The sequence below is a fragment of the Doryrhamphus excisus genome, linkage group LG7, assembly GCF_037039965.1.
Source record: "Doryrhamphus excisus strain RoL-2023G ecotype Guam linkage group LG7, RoL_Dexc_Guam_v1.1, whole genome shotgun sequence".
Taxonomy (NCBI): Eukaryota; Metazoa; Chordata; class Actinopteri; order Syngnathiformes; family Syngnathidae; genus Doryrhamphus; species Doryrhamphus excisus.
The window spans coordinates 3,949,258-3,970,389 of NC_136363.1; the positions used below are offsets into that span (position 1 = coordinate 3,949,258).

A 21,132-nucleotide genomic window follows, 5' to 3' on the forward strand; every position below is an offset into this window, starting at 1 on the left:
GGGTTACACCCTGGACTGACTGGTGGCCAGCCAATCACAGGGCACATATAGACAAACAACCATTCACACTCACATTCATACCTATGGACAATTTGGAGTCGCTAATTAACCTAGCATGTTTTTGGAATGTGGGAGGAAACCGGAGTACCCGGAGAAAAAACCCACGCATGCACGGGGAGAACATGCAAACTCCACACAGAGATGGCCGAGGGTGGAATTGAACCCTGGTCTCTTTGGTTAACATGTTAGCATTTTAGCTAATTTACTGATATCTAAAGGCAAATACACACATGGCATTATGTGGGCACACTATGGGACTGCCTTAACACTTTTGGGACTTGAAGATGTCTTGCTAGGTGCTAGCATGGTAGCCATTGGCATGATAGCATTTTCTAACACAGCATTTCAGGGACATTTTCTAACATTCATACCTATGAACAATTTGGAGTCGCTAATTAATCTAGCATGTTTTTGGAATGTGGGAGGAAACCGGAGTACCCGGAGAAAAAACCCACGCATGCACGGTGAGAACATGCAAACTCCACACAGAGATGGCCGAGGGTGGAATTGAACCCTGGTCTCCTTGGTTAACATGTTAGCATTTTAGCTAATTTACTGATATCTGAAGGCAAATACACACATGGCATTATGTGGGGACACTGTGGGACTGCCTTAACACTTTTGGGACTTGAAGATGTCTTGCTAGGTGCTAGCATGGTAGCCATTGGCATGATAGCATTTTCTAACACAGCATTTCAGGGACATTTTCTAACATTCATACCTGTGGACAATTTGGAGTCGCTAATTAACCTAGCATGTTTTTGGAATGTGGGAGGAAACCGGAGTACCCGGAGAAAAAACCCACGCATGCACGGGGAAAACATGCAAACTCCACACAGAGATGGCCGAGGGTGGAATTCAACCCTGGTCTCTTTGGTTAACATGTTAGCATTTTAGCTAATTTACTGATATCTAAAGGCAAATACACACATGGCATTATGTGGGGACACTATGGGACTGCCTTAACACTTTTGGGACTTGAAGATGTCTTGCTAGGTGCAAGATACCTCAATCGGATTGGGGAAAGGAATATTCCACCCCTGGGAATCCCATTATATATTCATTCGGATTGGCACTTTTCTTTGGGAATGAGGTGTATACAAAGATTCTTTTCCGTTTGAGTAAATAACCTGAATTGAATTGGAATATTTTTGGTCCATGTAAACGTGGCTATTGTTTAAGTTCGTCAGTCCATTTCCTGTACCCCTTGCGTTCCCATTTTTGCAAAGCTGCCTGGAAATGTCTCTATTGGACATGAATAAAGTATCTTGTCTCATCTATTTGTCTATCTCTGCCATTTTTTGCTGTCTTTTGTCTGTCTTTTAATCTTTTGTCATTTTCCTTATTGTGCTTTTGCAATATTTTCAATGCTGCCTTCCTTTTTCGGTCCCAGCCTTTGTCTGCCTGGACCAGTCGAGCTCATTTCCATTTCACTACCACCCACCCTCCACTCTGCGGAGGGGAACTGCCAGACACCCTTTCTCCATAGATAAAGAAATGCTTTCTTGTTACACTCCAACAACAGAACACTATAGAGAAAATAAACAAAGCTTTGTTGCTCTAAGGTCGATGACACAAGTGCATTTTTTTTGGTGAAAGCTGTTGTCATATGAAGCTTATGTTTTTTATAAACTACTTAACTTATCACTAAATGAATACAATTTGGTGAGAAGAGGTGATAAATTATGCACGAAGAGTCCAAAAATTGTATGCAAATTCGACTTAGCAGTAAAGTGAAACTCGCTCAGCAACGTGTACAGAACCTGTTCCATTGAGATTAAGATAATTGGTAATTATCTTGATATTAATCAACTCGGCGTAGGTGCAAGCCGTGCTGGATTTGTATCGTACTCGATGAAGCTCAGGTCTCTCAGGCGCTGCCCAATTTACAGATGGGAAACCCGACTTGATGAACAGCAAGGCAAAAATGCGTAGATTGCTGATAATGTGAACCACACATCAGGGACATGGCTGACATGTTTTTTTTTTTTTTTTTTTACCAAGCACTCAAGACCAACAATGTGCCGTCGCGAGTCGTAATGGGAACAGCCGGTCTTTACCACTTTGACAACTTTTAGCTCGCTAAAGAGTATAACGTAATCCCCTCGACGCTGCGCTTCAAATTTGATGGCTGCACCTTGAATGAAGCATTTTTAAACATAAAAGTGGTTACATGAAGTAAAATGTAAATAAGTCACCTAAGACGCATTCAAAGATGCTGGGATAGTATTTACTGTTGTGTTTTTTACTGCAGTAAAAGTCGCATTTTTTTAATAGTTTGGTAGTTCCTGCGACTGTTTGTTAACATAATCCACATAAACACTGGACACCTTTTCTGTTCATGTTTATTTTTTGTGTAGCTGAATAGCCATTGTGTTAGCATATCTTACACATACTCAGCCTGTTCTATATTCTTTTATTGTTAGAACTTGGTAATGGTAATGGTTTTATTTCATTTGAACATGCATCAGATGACAATTGAATGCATCACATAATCAGTTCACAGTTCCACATGTCCAAAAGGAGTAGGAAGAAGCAAAGCTTATTAAATCCTACCCCTCCATCTGGTACTTTTACAATCAGTATCTGTTACATTTGTTCACTTCCTGCTTTCCTAATATAGTTTAAGTTGGGGTTTTTTGTTTTTTTTTATTTTTTTTTAATTTTTCAATTTTATTTATACTACTATTTTTATTTTTATATATATTAATTTATATCAATATAAATTTTTTAATTTATTTTTAATTTTTTTTTTTAATTGGTTATTTTTAGCCTTATGCATTATTTTGAAGATGAACTATATCAGCAAGTTGAAGTATTTGTGATTTTAGAACTAAGGAGTTAGTATGTTCTGTGTAGGCGGCATTATGAATTATCCTTACTGACCTTTTTTTTTCAGTACATTTAGCGAGTGAAGATTGCTTTTATAGTTATTAGCACCATATTTCCATACAATAAGTAAGATATGGTAGAACCAGAGGGCAATAAAGAGTGTATACTTGTACAGTATGTCTGTTTTGGTCAAGTAGTTTGTCAAATAAATTACCTGCAAAAAATGCCACTTATACTCGACTGCGACTTATATTTTTTTTCTACCTATTTATGCATTTTTTTGCCTTGTGCGACTTATACTTCGGAGCGACTTATAGTCCAGAAAATACGGTATTTACTCTGCTAAGGTCCATATCGCCCAATTCTAGTGTATTTGTATGTGGTTGCCACCAAGCTAGATATAATTAAACACTGTCTAAAATAACACAGGTCATAAAAAGACAGTTACACATTACTTACAGACACAAATTCTGCCAAATTTATATTATTAAACATATTATTTAACACTCTTTGTGTCAGTATCAGCCTTTTCACATGATGATGACTTTTTATTATTTGCTTCTTACCACCTTCCCTCCCTCTCTGCCCGCCTCCACAGGTATACCCGGGTTTAATGGTGACAGCCGGGCTTATCCACTATGTGCTCAACTTGCTTCACATCACGGTGCACATCCGAGACGTGTGCGTCTTCCTGGCGCCGGTATTCAGCGGCCTCACCGCCATCTCCACCTTCCTGCTGACGCGAGAGCTGTGGAACCAGGGTGCAGGACTGCTGGCAGCCTGCTTCATTGCCATCGTCCCCGGCTACATCTCTCGCTCCGTCGCCGGCTCGTTTGACAACGAGGGCATTGCCATCTTTGCCCTGCAGTTCACCTACTACCTCTGGGTATGTATTCTTGATGGAACGGCTCCTAATTGGTGGAGGAGGCTTTTCAATGTCTGCATCAGAGCATTTAAATTCAACAAAAAAAAACACCCAAGGTCAGCTGCATAAATATGGGTATTCATTAAAGCTGTATAATTCTTACATACTTTGCTAAGCCATTAAGGAACACGCAGCTTTGAATGATCTGTTTAAATCTCTGTATATATATATATAGTATGTATGTATATATATATATATATATATATAGTATGTGTATGTATATATATATATATATATATATATATCGCTATATGACTCTTCATTGCTTTGTTTATACTGTCAGAAAGGTGGCCCGGCTCAGATGATGAATAATAAATCAGAAGTCTTGAAAGGCGAACAGGGTTTCTATGCCGACCATGAGGAGTCCCAGTAATGGCAGATGTTGAAAAGAACATGACCTTTAAGAATACAATACAACATCTAGCTCCTCTCCTCTCCTACTTTTTTTTTTTGCTTTACATTTTCGGCATTTGTACATTTGTACTCCACTTGTTTGGGACATTTAGCCTTCCCTGTACATTATGCTATCATGATGGGTTGTTGGCATGTTAGCATTGCTAGCATGGTAACATTGACACATATATAACCCCTTACCACTATCATTCTAGATGTTACGATGCTAAAGTTGGCGTGTTAGCATTCCTGGCATGCTAATATTAGCATAGTAGCATTTTAGCTTTTACTTGTGAAAACTTTCATGATCGATATTTGCATGTTGACATTACTAGCATGGCAACCGCATAGTAGCATTTTAACCATTTTCATAGCTAGACATTGTTGTTAGCATTGCTAGCATGGTAACATTGGCATCCTAGCATTTTTACTCTTTTCATGTTAGACACATATATAAACACCACTATCGTTCTAGATGTTATCATGCTAAAGTTGGCATGCTAATATTAGCATAGTATCATTTTAGCTTTTACTTGTGAAAACTTTCATGATAGATATTTGCATGTTAACATTACTAGCGTGGCAACCGCATAGTAGCATTTTATCCATTTTCATAGTTAGACATTGTTGTTAGCATTGCTAGCATTTTTACACTTTTCATGTTAGACACATATATAAACACCACTATCATTCTAGATGTTATCATGCTAAAGTTGGCATGCTAATATTAGCATAGTAGCATTTTAGCTTTTGATTATGAAAACTTTCATAAGATATTCGCATGTTAACATTACTAGCATGGCAACCGCGTAGTAGCATTTTATCAATTTTCATAGCTAGGCATTGTTGTTAGCATTGCTAGCATGGTAGCGTTAGCATCCTAGCATTTTTACTCTTTTCATGTTAGACACATATATAAACACCACTATCGTTCTAGATGTTATCATGCTAAAGTTGGCATGCTAATATTAGCATAGTAGCATTTTAGCTTTTACTTGTGAAAACTTTCATGATTGATATTTGCATGTTAACATTACTAGCGTGGCAACCGCATAGTAGCATTTTATCCATTTTCATAGTTAGACATTGTTGTTAGCATTGCTAGCATTTTTACTCTTTTCATGTTAGACACATATATAAACACCACTATCATTCTAGATGTTATCATGCTAAAGTTGGCATGCTAATATTAGCATAGTAGCATTTTAGCTTTTGATTATGAAAACTTTCATAAGATATTCGCATGTTAACATTACTAGCATGGCAACCGCGTAGTAGCATTTTATCAATTTTCATAGCTAGGCATTGTTGTTAGCATTGCTAGCATGGTAGCGTTAGCATACTTGCATTTTTACTCTTCATGTTAGACACATATATTAACACTTACCACTATCATTCTCGATATTATCAAGCTAAATTTGGCATGTTAGCATTCCTGGCATGCTAATATTAGCATAGTAGCATTTTAGCTTTTACTTGACCATGTCAAAAAACAAAATTGATAAAACCATCAAAAGGTTGGCTCAGGCCATGATGCCAGGTTGTATGTTGACTTTAAATGAAATACTTTGGAAAGATTGGGCGGGCCGTATTCAAACACTTGGCGGGCCGGATGTGGCCCCCGGGCCGTAGTTTGCCCACCCCTGGTCTGGACTCATACAGTGTAATGGTCATATTGAAATGTTTGTCTTGTAGTAGAATATTTGCAGTTTTGATGATTTTTGATGTCCACTTATTTCATGTAAACAACACCAGCAGCTGCTCAACATCTCGCATGTCCGTATACAAAAAAGCCATCGTTTTTTTTTTATGAGAATCAAAGTGGGGGGTTTTGTTGTGTTGCATTTACTCAAGTAGGATTTTAATCGTTTACTTTCATCCTTAATCACAAGGGAAAGGAAAAAATACAGACTGAACATCTTTCTTTGCAATTCTCATGGAACTGAGATAAGGGGATTAGGTTTTTAATGCTACCAAAGCCTTTCAATGTTTTAACTAAGAATTGCATTCCTTTAAAAAAATATGTACATGCTGATGCTGGAAAATGCACAGAGTACAGATGTACAGGTTACATTTTTCACTTGAACTTCAATGCAAAGGGGAAAAATGAATGAAATGTTGGTTGGTTTTTCCTTACATTATTGCTGTTTTGCTACTTTTTCTTTTTGAAATCCCAGTAATTGACTGATTACAAGAGCGTTGGGAGGGTGGGACTCCACCAAGTCAGGTTATTACCTGTGTTAATCTTCTTCAGGGATGGGGCCCACCGGCGTACTTCACGGACAGTATCGGCGAACGTAGTCGTCTCCGCACACCCAACACGGCACGCTGTGTGAGTGGAGTGGAAAGTGCGACGTAATTTTGTTGTTGCGTTTGCTGCTATCCTTGTGGAGTAGTTGCATATTAGCTCATCCGATACCATAGATGTATTTATACGCTCACTCCCATACATATTTTGCGTTGTTTTTTTGTTTTTTTTGCACTCGAGAGGCACAAAGAGGTGATGATGCAACTCGTGACGATGAGTTGTTCCACCAAGGAGGGTACGCGTTGAATGAAAATTTAACACACGGACACACAAATGTGAAAATTGTCGATCTTTATGGTGTTATATTGGGGGGGGATCTTTTTTATGTAAAAATGAATGGTATCACTGTATGGTAATATCACCCCGTACTTCAGTATGATAAAATTAACGGTAAAATAAAAAATAATAATAAAAAAGAAAATTATATTAGGAAAGCAGGAAGTGAACAAATGTTATGATACAATAGGACCACAAAAAAAGTATTTGACAAATGGTTATATCACCTCGCACTTCGGTACGGGACAAAAAATTACGAAATTAAAAAATTAACAAAAAAAAAACAACCTTAAACTTTATTATGGAAAACAGGAAGTAAAATAATAATAATAAAAAAAAACTATATTAGGAAAGCAGGAAGTATACAAGTTACAAATGTAACAGTTACTGATTGTAAAAGTACCAGAAATTTAAAAAAAATAATTTTAAAATTTTAATTTTAGTTTTGTTTAATTTAAAATAAAAATTTTAAAATTCTAATTTTAATTAAAAAACAAATTATATTAGGCTAAAAATAAAAATTAAAAAAATGTACAAAAAAACTAACAAACTATATTAGGAAAGCAGGAAGACAAATTATATTAGGATAAAAATTAAAAAAAAAACTAACAAACTATATTAGGAAAGCAGGAAGTGAGCAAATGTAACAGTTACTAATTGTAAAAGTACCAGATGGAGGGGTAGGATTTAATAAGCTTTGCTTCTTTCTACTCCTTTTTGGACATGTGGAACTGTGAACTGATTATGTGATGCATTCAATTGTAATCTGATGCATGTTCAAATGAAATTAAACCATTACCATAAAACAACACTTTTTTTGTTTTGGTTTAAACCAGGGGTTCTTAACCTTTTTTTCAGTCCATTAAATATAAACACTGTATAGATTTTTAATTAATGTCATTAATTTGTTTTTAAGGCTGCACGGTGGTCAAGTGGTTAGCACACAGGTCTCACAGTGAGGTGCCACTGTGTGGAATTTCTCCCCGTGCATGCGTGGGTTTTCTCCGGGTACTCCGGTTTCCTCCCACATTCCAAAAACATGCTAGGTTAATTAGCGACTCCAAATTGTCCATAGGTATGAATGTGAGTGTGAATGGTTGTTTGTCTATATGTGCCCTGTGATTGGCCTGTGATCAAGAAGTAACAATTTTCAAGGCTGCAATATTGGAATCAGATCGAAAGTTAAAAATCTGATTTGTGTGTTCCTGGTTATTATCCTACAGACTAGTTTCCACTGTGGAATTTTTTTTATTTTGATCATATCAACCTGCACAATACAGAACATTAGGTTAGCTTCTGTTTGCCATTGACCTCATGTCCTAAGTAAACAAACCCATTATCACGCAACACATTCATATTCATATTCAAGACAACATTCAAATAGATGAAAACCATGTCAGAAAACAGCAGTAGATTCCAGAATCATTTCTTATTGTTCATTCTCCTTATGTCTCTTTTTTTTTTTTATTAAACCTGTATCAGCTGCATGCTGCTCACCCACTGAGCTGCCTTTTTTTTTTTTTTTTTAAAGCTGAACAGGTCAGCAATTCTTTCAGGCATGTTTGCTCCTCGAGAGTACAAGCGCTGAATCCGTGATCGGCCTGCGCTTAAATCTTTTAAAGAGAGGATCTGTCACGTCGGCTGCTGGCCGTTGTGACCTGTCATATTTTCGCTTTTATTGTGCCGTGTCTAAGCAGTCAAAAAGCGCGCGTGAATTCCTTTTTTTGTCGTCGCCATAAAAACAGAAGCGACAACATGTATTAGTAGCCACATTGACATGAGTTTTTCTTTTTCCAAATGGAATCTTTCCGAAAGGAATGGTATACATGGAAAAGAATATTCCAATGGCATGTCTACATGCACCGCTATAATCAACCAGAATAGTCAATGGGGCATGCCCAGTAAAGCGTAAACACCAACATCACGTGATACCGACTTCCTCCAGTTTTTTTTTCACTTGTTGGAATAACTCCGTATTCCCAGTTTTTCCTTCGTCCAGTCTTGAAATTTAGTTTGAATCAAAAACAAACTTTCCACAGCAGTCCAGCGCCGATTCTGGTCAGCAAGTTCACCGAACTCCCAATCTCATTCCACATCAGTTCCAATGTTTACATGAGGAGTTTTTCTCTTTCCGAATGGAATCTTTCTGAATGGCCTTTCCGAAAGGAATGGTATACATGGAAAAGAATATTCCAATGGCATGTCTACATGCGGCGCTATAATCAACCAGAATAGTCAATGGGGCATGCCCAGTAAAGCGTAAACACCAACATCACGTGATACCGACTTCCTCCAGTTTTTCTTTCACTTGTTGGAATAACTCAGTATTCCCAGTTTTTCCTTCGTCCAGTCTTGAAATTTAGTTCGAATCAAAAACAAACTTTCCACAGCAGTCCAGCACCGATTCTGGTCAGCAAGTTCACCGAACTCCCAATCTCATTCCACATCAGTTCCAATGTTTACATGAGGAATTGGAATATTTAGGTCCATGTATACGTGGCTATTGTTGTAACACTTGACTTTGACTAAGTTCTACCATAGCCATCTCAGTTTTTGGGTTGGGCGGGTGGGTGGGTGGGTGGGTGGGAAAAAAAAAAGAGCAAAAATGGTACAGTCCATGGTCACTGGAGTCCTGATGGTGTAAGTCTGTCACTTCTGGTGATGTCCATCCAAAGTGATTACTCATCCGCTCCTTCTTGTGCTGTGTTCCATTTGCCAAGTGGTCTGAAAAACAAACCTCCTGGCCATGCACCACTGCTTCTAATTATCAGTCTCATTTACCCAAATTTGTCTTTGCTTTTTCCTCCTCGCCATCTTTCTTTCCCTTTCTTCTCCCTTAATTGGCTTTGTCTTCTGTTGTCCGTGACATTGCTTTGCTCTTTGTTCTCTTTTTTTTTTTTTTCTTCTTCATATATTTCTTTTACTCCACAATCTTTTTGCCTGTGTCATTATTGCACTTTGTGGCCGTCTACTTTCTTCCTCATAAATGCTTGTTAATTCTCCTTATAATCCCATCGTTGGATTCATTGTCTGGCTCCTTCGTTTTTATCTCCTAATAACCCATTTGAAGTTGACTCAATTATAGTGTACCCCGTCAAATTGTATCCTGCTAGGGATTTCATTGGGATCGGAATTCCTAAATCGAAAATTTCCGATAGCGGGAGATGTCTGATCCACGAGGCACGTCTGTGTTTTTGTGTTGTCAGCAAATGTAACGTTTTAATAGGTTTGAGTAATATGACTTCATCAAGCCTGAAATTACACGCTACCAAATAAATCATAAAGGTAGTATTTATGATTCTTGCTGATTCTTGGTTTGGTATCAGTATCGGCTGATATGCAAGGCTGCGATATCGGTATCAGAAATTGAAAAGCTGTAACTAAACATCCCTAGTAAAGTGCTCTTCCATGACTTTATTGATTGTACACATGTCTTGGTCATGCAAAATACAGTATGATTTGCATTTTTATGTGATTAAGATAAAAATCAATCCATTCCATGCGGACTCAAACCAAGACGGACTCTAACCAAAGCAAATTTTCCCATTAAAAAAAAAAACAATATAAATCCAATTAATCGGTTCTACATAAAAATGTTAACACATTTTATGGATAAGAATTATAATTTTATATGCACAAAATAATAACATAACAAATGAACAACATTTAAAATAACTTTTACCTAGTTTTGCAAAGAGGAGATAATGTTTGTAGGGCAGTAAAAAAAATTTTTAAAAACAGTTTCTGTGTCCTTTACACAAAAAAATCTATGCAGAGAGGTGTGTTTACTTACCTATGAATTGACAATTGTCTTATCTACGGTCTTAAAGCCATAAAACTCGGAGTCCACGTATTTGTGTGTACAATTCTGATATAAACAATCAGTATTTTGGACACTAAACAAGACAAATTTTTGCTCAAATTTTGAATGTTAACCGAAAAACATGCTAACCACGGTGGATGTTAACCGAGGTACCGCTGTATTTAGAAATGGAACACTTAATTAGTTGAACTAGATGCTAACCAGTGTGGAAGTTAACCAAGATACCGCTGTATTTAGAAATGGAACACTTAATTAGTTGAATTCGATGCTAACCAGTGTGGATGTTAACCAAGGTACCGCTGTATTTAGAAATGGAACACTTAATTAGTTGAACTAGATGCTAACCAGTGTGGATGTTAACCGAGGTACCGCTGTATTTAGAAATGGAACACTTAATTAGTTGGACTAGACGCTAACCAGTGTGGATGTTAACCGAGGTACCGCTGTATTTACAAATGGAACACTTAATTAGTTGAACTAGATGCTAACCAGTGTGGATGTTAACCAAGGTACCGCTGTATTTAGAAATGGAACACTTAATTAGTTGAATTAGACGCTAACCAGTGTGGATGTTAACCGAGGTACCGCTGTATTTAGAAATGGAACACTTAATTAGTTGAATTAGACGCTAACCAGTGTGGATGTTAACCAAGGTACCGCTGTATTTAGAAATGGAACACTTAATTAGTTGAATTAGATGCTAACCAGTGTGGATGTTAACCAAGGTACCGCTGTATTTAGAAATGGAACACTTAATTAGTTGAATTAGACGCTAACCAGTGTGGATGTTAACCAAGGTACTGCTGTATTTAAAAATGGAACACTTAATTAGTTGAATTAAAAAGCTCATCAAGATGATGAAAGTTCTGTGCAATAATTACAGTAATATTTTTCACAATATATACTGTAGTTTTCTCTTTACATCTTATTTAACACTTTTTTTCCTTTTTTCCCAGGTGAAATCTGTGAAGACGGGCTCAGTGTTTTGGACGATCGGCTGTTGTCTCTGCTATTTTTACATGGTAGGTATAGTTCCCCACAGACGCTGACACACTTGGTTGATATTTTTGATATATTTTGATATTTTGAGGTTTTATTTCCTGATATTTTAATTGCAGTTTGACAGTAATCTGGTTGAGGAACACAACCATTAAAGCACTACATCTAATCTGTCTACAGATAACACATCTGTCTACATCACATATTGTAGCATAGCATTGTGGTTGTCAGTGGTGGACCAGGCATGCCTTGCGGGCACTTCAATAAAAATAAATTGTAAATAAATTGCAAATTTGTGTTAGTGCTTAGTCCCACATAGAATGCTAGTTGTGTATTTTTTGGCTGGCACTGTTAAGGCTTTGCATTCTGTGTTGTTGTTTTGCTATTATTTGGGCTGTACCTAACAATAATTTTCTTGGGACTGATCTTCTAAAATTCTAAAATGTTACCAGTCCCAGCTGAAAATCTCTACCGTGGAATTTTTCCAGCTGGCAGTAGTAGTCAAACAAAACAAATCACAACCCAAGTTCATCGATCAAGCTGGACTTCAGCATTCAAAGGGGGGAGGTGAGGGGGGGGGGCTGTAATGATGGGTGAGACGAGGCCAGTAGGGGAAGAAGTGAGTGAGATAAATATTATAGAATCAATAGAAACCGTCGAAACGATGGAATGGTTTTTTAGTGGGCGGGAACTTAAGAACATACACCTGCCTTACTCCTAACAAACATGTTTCTATGGTAACGGTAATGGTTTTATTTCATTTGAACATGCATCAGATTACAATTGAATGCATCCCATAATCAGTTCACAGTTCCACATGTCCAAAAGGAGTAGGAAGAAGCAAAGCTTATTAAATCCTACCCCTCCATCTGGTACTTTTACAATCAGTAACTGTTACATTTGTTCACTTCCTGCTTTCCTAATATAGTTTGTTAGTTTTTTTTATTTTTATCCTAATATAATTTGTCTTCCTGCTTTCCTAATATAGTTTTAGTTTTTTTGTAATTTTTTATTTTTTTTATTTTTATCCTAATATAATTATATAGTTTTTTAATTAAAATTTTAATTTTAAAATTTTAATTTTAAATTAAACAAAACTAAAATTAAAATTTTAAAATTAATTTTAAAATTAATTTTGTTGAAATTAAAATTTTTAAATTAAATTTTTTTAAATTTTACTCAATCCATTCCATAGTTTGATTCCACATACTGAAATGCTATGGCTTTTTAACGTAGTCCTAGCATAGTGTCCAAGTGTTTCAAATGTAGTTCTTCCCTGAGACCTTTTTTGCAGTACATTTAGCGAGTGAAGATTGCTTTTATAGTTATTAGCCCATATTTACACACAATAAGTAGGATATGGTATGCATTATTTTAGCTACTATATCAGCAAGTTGAAGTATTTATGATTTTAGAAATAAGGAGTTAGTATGTTCTCTGCATCAATTCCATCTAACAGTTATCGGCGAGTACTTCTACTGTTTTTAGATACCGCTCACACTGGTCCATAACCACGTTTTCACTAATTAAACCTGACACAAATATGAAAAAGGATGTAGAATGGCGTGAGATCCTGCATCTTGATATCCGCCTCACCAGAAAGTAGGTGACAGGGAAAGGGGCGAGATTCGCAATAGGATCAAAGCAGCAGAATTCACTGATGGGTAAGAGCTGCAGGAGCCGTTCTGGTTGCTGTGCAACATCCTGCTTCTTTTTTTTTTTTTTTTTTTTTCCCCTCTCTGTAGTGTGCGAGGGTGAAGCAAAAGCATTATGCATGAATCTCCACTGCTGTCATGCTCATTTTTAAAGTCATTTATTTTCATTATCCCTCTCTATAAACAGTCACTACCCACTATCATCAGGGAGTGTCTTAGCTCATTTTGTCTAATTGAGTATTGTTCAACTGTTTACACATGGCAGACACTGTTTTTTTATTTTTTTTTTACTCCAAGATATATTTCCGCATTAGGTTTGTGTATTTATTCCATTATCTTATTCTGGGAGGTATTTAATTTGTTCAGTTATTTGACGATCCTTTCATGGATTGGGTGTAATTCTGAGTCACACATTATTTATTATTGTTGGAAATAATTAGTTACAATTACACTTTCAAATTATTGCCCAGATGTTTTGAGTGGAAATAAACACATGAATGCCTTACCACAGGGGGTGTTCAAACACTTTCCACTGAGGGGCTGTTAACTGGGAAGTCCAAGAATGTGGGAATCAACTTGGATATTTCTAATTATGTCCATATAAGTAATAATAAAAATAATTTAAAAAATAATAATAATACAAATAACATGCGCTGTGAAGTCTGCGCGCTAACCACTCGAACACCGTGCCGCCGACTTAAAAAATGTATCATGTTATGTAAAATGTAAACATTACCAGCCGTCTCTCCTGCCTTTCAGGGACGTGGCATGAGATTGGGAGCTCGGTGAACTTGCTTTTTGGGTTGTTTATGTTAACTTAGTGTTTCCAGGCTTTTGTTAATGTGTTCACAGTTCCACATATCCAAAAGGAGTAGGAAGAAGCAAAGCTTATTAAATCCTACCCCTCCATCTGGTACTTTTACAATCGGTAACTGTTACATTTGTTCACTTCCTGCTTTCCTAATAATTTAAGTTGTTTTTTTTATTTTGTTTTTTTGTTTTTTTGTTTTTTTTTTAATTTTACAATTTAAATTTTTTTTATTTTTACTACAATTTTTATTTATTTTTTTTGTACTACGGTTTCCTCCCACATTCCAAACACATGCTTTGTTAATTGGTAATGGTAATGGTTTAATTTCATTTGAACATGCATCAGATTACAATTGAATGCATCCCATAATCAGTTCACAGTTCCACATGTCCAAAAGGAGTAGGAAGAAGCAAAGCTTATTAAATCCTACCCCTCCATCTGGTACTTCTACAATCAGTAACTGTTACATTTGTTCACTTCCTGCTTTCCATAATACAGTTTAAGGGTTTTTTGTTGTTGTTGTTGTTTTGGATTTTTAAATTTTGTAATTTTTTTGTCCCGTACCGAAGTACGAGGTGATATGACCATTTGTCAAATACTTTTTTTGTGGTCCAATTGTGTCATAAAGCATTGTTGGCATGCACATAGTAGTTTGAGTGGAAGACATTTGTCATGCCAGTTGCACCAATTGCAAAAAAAAACAACAAAAAAATTGGTATTAAATACATTAAACCACCTGAAACTCTGGCATTGCTACGACACTACAGCAGGATTTGTTCCCATCCTGAGGGCTGCTGTGAGATGAACCTGACACCTTTGATGAAGATGTCAAAATGATGTCCTCTCGCTTTGGCTGACACAGGTGTGTGTTTATTGCAGGTATCGGCATGGGGAGGATACGTGTTTATCATCAACCTGATTCCCCTCCATGTGTTTGTGCTACTGCTAATGCAACGTTACAGCAGAAGAGTCTACATCGGTAAGGTGCACACATTGTTGATGTCTCTTTGTGTCAGATAGATGACAAAGTTTCCAGGTTTAAGCCTTAAATATGCCATTTGACACTCAAAGCTAACTAATAAACCGAATAGAATTGGAATATTTGGGTCCATGTAAACATGGCTAGTGTTCACATTTGCAAGTGAACTAACTGTGTGTACTGTGTGTGTGCACGCGTTAAAATTCCCCTTCAATGCGTAACCTCCTTTGCGCAACGTATATGTAGCTTCTTTACAAGGCAAAGATGCAGGCCGTGCTGATATAAAAATGCACTTTGGCCGCATTGTGGCTTATCTTAAAACTGCACCAAACATGCTCTTTTCTATTGTGGAGTTGCATCATCACCTCTTTGTGCCTGTCACACACAAAAAAAACCATAAAATATATGTATGAATAAGTCTTTGGGAGCGAGCAGTTGGGTTGAAAAAAAAAAACGTATACATTTTCTAAAATTTCAACGACTTTGTGTTGCTGTGAATTTTACTGTATATGAATTCTAAAATTATTGAACATTGAATAATTAATAAAATCTTCTCTGTTTGTCCCCGTTTCTCTTTTCAGCTTACAGCACGTTCTACATTGTGGGTCTTATACTATCCATGCAGATCCCTTTTGTTGGCTTCCAGCCAATCAGGACTAGCGAGCATATGGCTGCTGCTGGTAAGTCCCACCGCATTCGACTCGTATGACCTTCTGAATTTTTAAAGTTATGATCGGACACCCGTGACTTTTAGAATCAATGTGCAAAACTCCAACCGATGCATAAATGCAAAACCACATCTTTTTCAAGTACCTTATGATTTTTCCCACTTTTGTAAATAGTTGTTTTAGCATGTGGACATTTTGAATAGACAAGTGCTGCACGGTGGAGATATGGTTAGCGCACAAGCCTCACAGCGAGGAGACCCAACTTCGATTCCACCCTCGGGCATCTCTGTGTGGAATTTGCATGTTTTCCCCGTGCATGCGTGGGTTACAGTTGTGCTAGCACCTAGCAAGACATCTTCAAGTCCCAAAAGTGTTAAGGCAGTCCCATAGTGTCCCCCCACATAATGCCGTGTGTGTATTTGCCTTTAAATATCAGTAAATTAGCTAAAATGCTAACATGCTAACCGAGTAGACCAGTGTTCAATTCCACGCTCGGCCATCTCTGTGTGGAGTTTGCATGTTCTCCCCCGTGCATGCGTGGGTTACAGTTGTGCTAGCACCTAGCAAGACATCTTCAAGTCCCAAAAGTGTTAAGGCAGTCCCATAGTGTCCCCCACATAATGCCATGTGTGTATTTGCCTTCAGATATCAGTAAATTTGCTAAAATGCTAACCTAGGAGACCAGTGTTCAATTCCACGCTCGGCCATCTCTGTGTGGAGTTTGCATGTTCTCCCCCGTGCATGCGTGGGTTACAGTTGTGCTAGCACCTAGCAAGACATCTTCAAGTCCCAAAAGTGTTAAGGCAGTCCCATAGTGTCCCCCACATAATGCCATGTGTGTATTTGCCTTCAGATATCAGTAAATTAGCAAAAATGCTAACCTGGGAAACCAGGGTTCAATTCCACCCTCGGCTATCTCTGTGTGGAGTTTGGTTTCCTCCCACATTCCAAAAACATGCTAGGTTAATTAGCGACTCCAAATTGTCCATAGGTATGAATGTGAGTGTGAATGGTTGTTTGTCTATATGTGCCCTGTGATTGGCTGGCGACCAGTCCTGGGTGTACCCCGCCTCTCGCCCGAAGACAGCTGGGATAGGCTCCAGCATCCCCCGCGACCCTCGTGAGGAAAAAGCGGTAGAAAATGAATAATTATTATTAAGTATACTAGACTGAAATCACATACAAGTACATTGCTTCTGCAGTATCAGCAGCCAGATTAATAATACTGTAGGAGGTACTGTATATAACACTGCATGCTGCTCTTATGAATTCCATATAAAAATGTAAAATACTGTGCAACCTCCCAATTGTGTGAAATCACCACGCTCCACACACACACAACCCACGGCAGATCCTGTCCTATTCCTGCATGTTTCCTGGAGAGCAGCCGTGGTGCTAAAAATTCTACCCCACCGCGCCGCCCATACTACGGGGTGGGGGGGCGGTGGGCTCCCTCCTGACAAGTTCATGGCTCAGTCACTCTGCTGTCGTCTCCAATTGTGCTTCATAAAAGCTAGCGGCCAGATGTTCTGAGCAGCTGCTACCCGAGCCACATGAAAATATATTTGCTATGTGAGAGCCAGCAATAAAGGGAAGCCATAAAAACAGTGGCAGGTATTATTTCTGGTGGCGCATTTTTAAGACTCTTATGTTGCCGTTTGTTAACAAGGAGGGGGGGGGGGGGTGCAGATGGTTGGTTCTTCAAAAGCTCCTATATTAATCCTATTGTGCAATGGCATTCCGCAGAAAGAAGTCTTCTGTGATTTCATTCGTTCATTTTCTACCTCACGAGGGGGGGTGCTGTACCCCTGCAGGCGGGGTACACCCTGGACTTGTCGCCAGCCAATCACAGGACACATATAGACAAACAACCATTCACACTCACATTCATACCTATGGATAATTTGGAGTCGCTAATTAACCTAGCATGTTTTTGGAATGTCGGAGGAAACCAAACTCCACACAGAGATAGCCGAGGGTGGAATTGAACCCTGGTTTCCCAGGTTAGCATGTTAGCATTTTTGCTAAATTACTGATATCTGAAGGCAAATACACACATGGCATTATGTGGGGACACTATGGGACTGCCTTAACACTTTTGGGACTTGAGGATGTCTTGCTAGGTGCTAGCATGGTAGCCATTGGCATGTTAGCATTTTCTAACACAGCATTTCTAACGTTTTCTAACATTCATACCTATGGACAATTTGGAGTCGCTAATTAACCTAGCATGTTTTTGGAATGTCGGAGGAAACCAAACTCCACACAGAGATAGCCGAGGGTGGAATTGAACCCTAGTTTCCCAGGTTAGCATGTTAGCATTTTTGCTAAATTACTGATATCTGAAGGCAAATACACACATGGCATTATGTGGGGACACTATGGGACTGCCTTAACACTTTTGGGACTTGAGGATGTCTTGCTAGGTGCTAGCATGGTAGCCATTGGCATGTTAGCATTTTCTAACACAGCATTTCTAACGTTTTCTAACATTCATACCTATGGACAATTTGGAGTCACCTATTACCCTAGCATGTTTTTGGAATGTGGGAGGAAACCGGAGTACCCGGAGAAAACCCACGCATGCACGGGGAGAACATGCAAACTCCACACAGAGATGGCCGATTGTGGAATTGAACCCTGATCTCCTAGGTTAGCATGTTAGCATTTTAGTTAATTTGCTGATATCTAAAGGCAAATACACACATGTCATTATGTGGGGACACTATGGGACTGCCTTAACACTTTTGGGACTTGAAGATGTCTTGCTAGGTGCTAGCATGGTAGCCATTGGCATGTTAGCATTTTCTAACATTCATACCTATGGATGATTTGGAGTCACCTATTAACCTAGCCTGTTTTTGGAATGTGGGAGGAAACCGGAGTACCCAGAGAAAACCCACGCATGCACGGGGAGAACATGCAAACTCCACACAGAGATTGCAGAGGATGGAATTGAACCCTGGTCTCCTCGCTGTGAGGTTTGCGTGCTAACCACTCGACCGCCGTGCAGCCGGATTCAATATCATATATAAATATAAATGACATTCTAAATACAGATTTTATTAACAGTATTAGAGCCCTTTAGACATATATTCTAAACTTCAACTGTTTCAAACGGAGTAGTGGAAGAAGGACCACTTCCACACAGGATGAGAGGAGAACCTTTTCTTCCCTTCCTCCGTTTCAGCCATGGCATGTCTGTTAGAATGCTGATAGTCTTGACATTGGAGTGTTTAATAACGATATCAACAGGGAACATTTAATTCGCAAGGCAATCAAAACCGACAGATTGAAGAGCTCTGCGCGGCAAACGCGGGGAGAGATGAGTTTAAGCGCGAGCGAAGCCGCGTACGAGAGGAAAGTCCAACTATAAACAGATGGCCTCGTTTAGTCGGAACACATTTGAAGTCTGTCCCGTTGGTGTTTATCTTTTACATGTGTTAGAACCGCCAAAAGGGACCGTTCCGAACGGGACTTGTCAGGATTTTGGCAAACTTAAGAGATAATAAACGAGCACAGAGAGATGAGATATTAATATACTGATTATTATGTTATGTGTGTGTCTTTTTCTTCCAGGTGTGTTTGCACTACTCCAAGCTTATGCCTTCCTGCAATACCTGAGAGACAGGTTGACCAAACAGGAATTCCAGACGCTCTTCTTCCTTGGTGTCTCTCTCGCTGCCGGCGTGGTCTTCCTCACGGTGATATATCTGACATACACAGGTCTATATCTCAGACGATGTATTAGTATTATATGGTATATTTATTTCAGGCATACTTACACCACTTTTTTTTTTTCCTCCCCCTGTTTAGGATACATTGCTCCGTGGAGCGGGCGTTTCTACTCTCTGTGGGACACTGGGTAATTTGACCTTATTGTTTTCAGTGTGTGTGTGCAATGAATACGTTAACTTGAGCCGAATGGTTATGTTGTATAAAACAGCTGACACTTCCTGCTTGCACTATCGTGGAAGGCAAAACACATAAATATTGCATTTGATCCAAATGGCAACATTAACTCATTCAATCCCAACCATTTCAGTACTGGCTTATAGTACTCTCAGGTTATATAAACATGGAACCTACCAAAAAGAAAGTTTCTACCATTTTTCATTCTTTAGTAATCAGAAAGAACACAGGTAACATCTCCACCACCTCCATCAACTCCAACATCAACTCCACCCTCACCAACTGCTTAACCCTTAGATGCATAAGTGGGTCAAAAATTACCTGGTCAGGTTGTTTTCTTGAAATATCATTTGTAATGAAAAATTGTTATCATTTCATATTCCAGGTATTCCCCCAAAAACATGTTTTTGATATTATGCCATTCACATTTTTAACTTAAATTTGATACATTTTAAGAATTTTTTGTTTTTGTGTTACTACCCCAACCTTCCATAAGTGGGTCAAAAATGATGCGGTCAGGTTGTTTTCTTGAAATATCTTTGTAATGAAAAATTGTTATTTCATATTCCAGGTATTCCTCAAAAAACATGTTTTTGATATTATGCCATTCACATTTTTAACTTAAATTTTATACATTTTAAGAAATGTTTGTTTTTGTGTTACTACCCCAACTTTCCATAAATGGGTCAAAAAATGACCCGGTCAGGTTGTTTTCTTGAAATATCTTTTTGATTATTTTTTTTTATCGTTTCATATTCCAGGTATTCCCCAAAAAACATGTTTTTGATATCATGCCATTCACATTTTTAACTTAAATTTTATATATTTTAAGAAATTTTTGTTTTTGTGTTATGTCTTTGTTGCGTCTTTGAGTACTCTGAAAAGTGCTATACAAATAAAATTTATTATTATTATTAAGTTCCAGGAAAATGTCAGTTCCCAACTAAAAAAAAAAAAGAGGAAAACCATTTTTTTGTGAAAAGATTTTTTTTTTTTTGCTTTTGTGGCAGCTCAAATATCTTAACGACTACAACACAACATGAAAAACTGTGTGTGCACACGTGCATTTGTTAAAAATTTTCCTAGAAAATTTCCAAAATTTCCAAGACTTTACTGTATAGGAATTCTGGAATCATTGAATAATATATCAAATCTTCTCTGTCTGTCCTCGTTTCTCTCTTCAGCTTACAGCATGTTCTACATTGTAGGTCTTTTACTATCCATGCAGATCCCTTTTGTTTTTGTTTTGTCAGACATTCCCACCTTCAAAAAACAACTCAAAACCCACCTGTTTAAATCCGTTTTTAATTTTTTTTTTATTAATTTTTTTTAAATTAATAAAAAAAACTATTACATTTTTTTTTTTTAATTTCTGACTTTTTATACCTGACTGTTGTGCCCCGCCTCGCTTTTAGCCCCTTTTTAGCTCTGAATGTATGTATGCATACTGTATTTTAATGCATCGTTCACTCTGTTTTTAGTCAACTCTAT

At 37.8% G+C, this 21,132-nt stretch overlaps 1 protein-coding gene across 1 annotated transcript in view; it reads left to right on the plus strand.

The window, feature by feature from the left end:
• stt3b (STT3 oligosaccharyltransferase complex catalytic subunit B) overlaps positions 1–21,132 on the plus strand; it is a 65,416-nt gene that overhangs the window by 26,734 nt on the left and 17,550 nt on the right. Inside the window, exons 3-8 of the mRNA XM_078791918.1 lie at positions 3,491–3,778; positions 11,574–11,639; positions 14,962–15,061; positions 15,643–15,741; positions 19,309–19,455; positions 19,546–19,594. Coding sequence (XP_078648044.1) covers positions 3,491–3,778; positions 11,574–11,639; positions 14,962–15,061; positions 15,643–15,741; positions 19,309–19,455; positions 19,546–19,594 — 749 coding nt within the window. The remainder of the gene's footprint in view (positions 1–3,490; positions 3,779–11,573; positions 11,640–14,961; positions 15,062–15,642; positions 15,742–19,308; positions 19,456–19,545; positions 19,595–21,132) is intronic.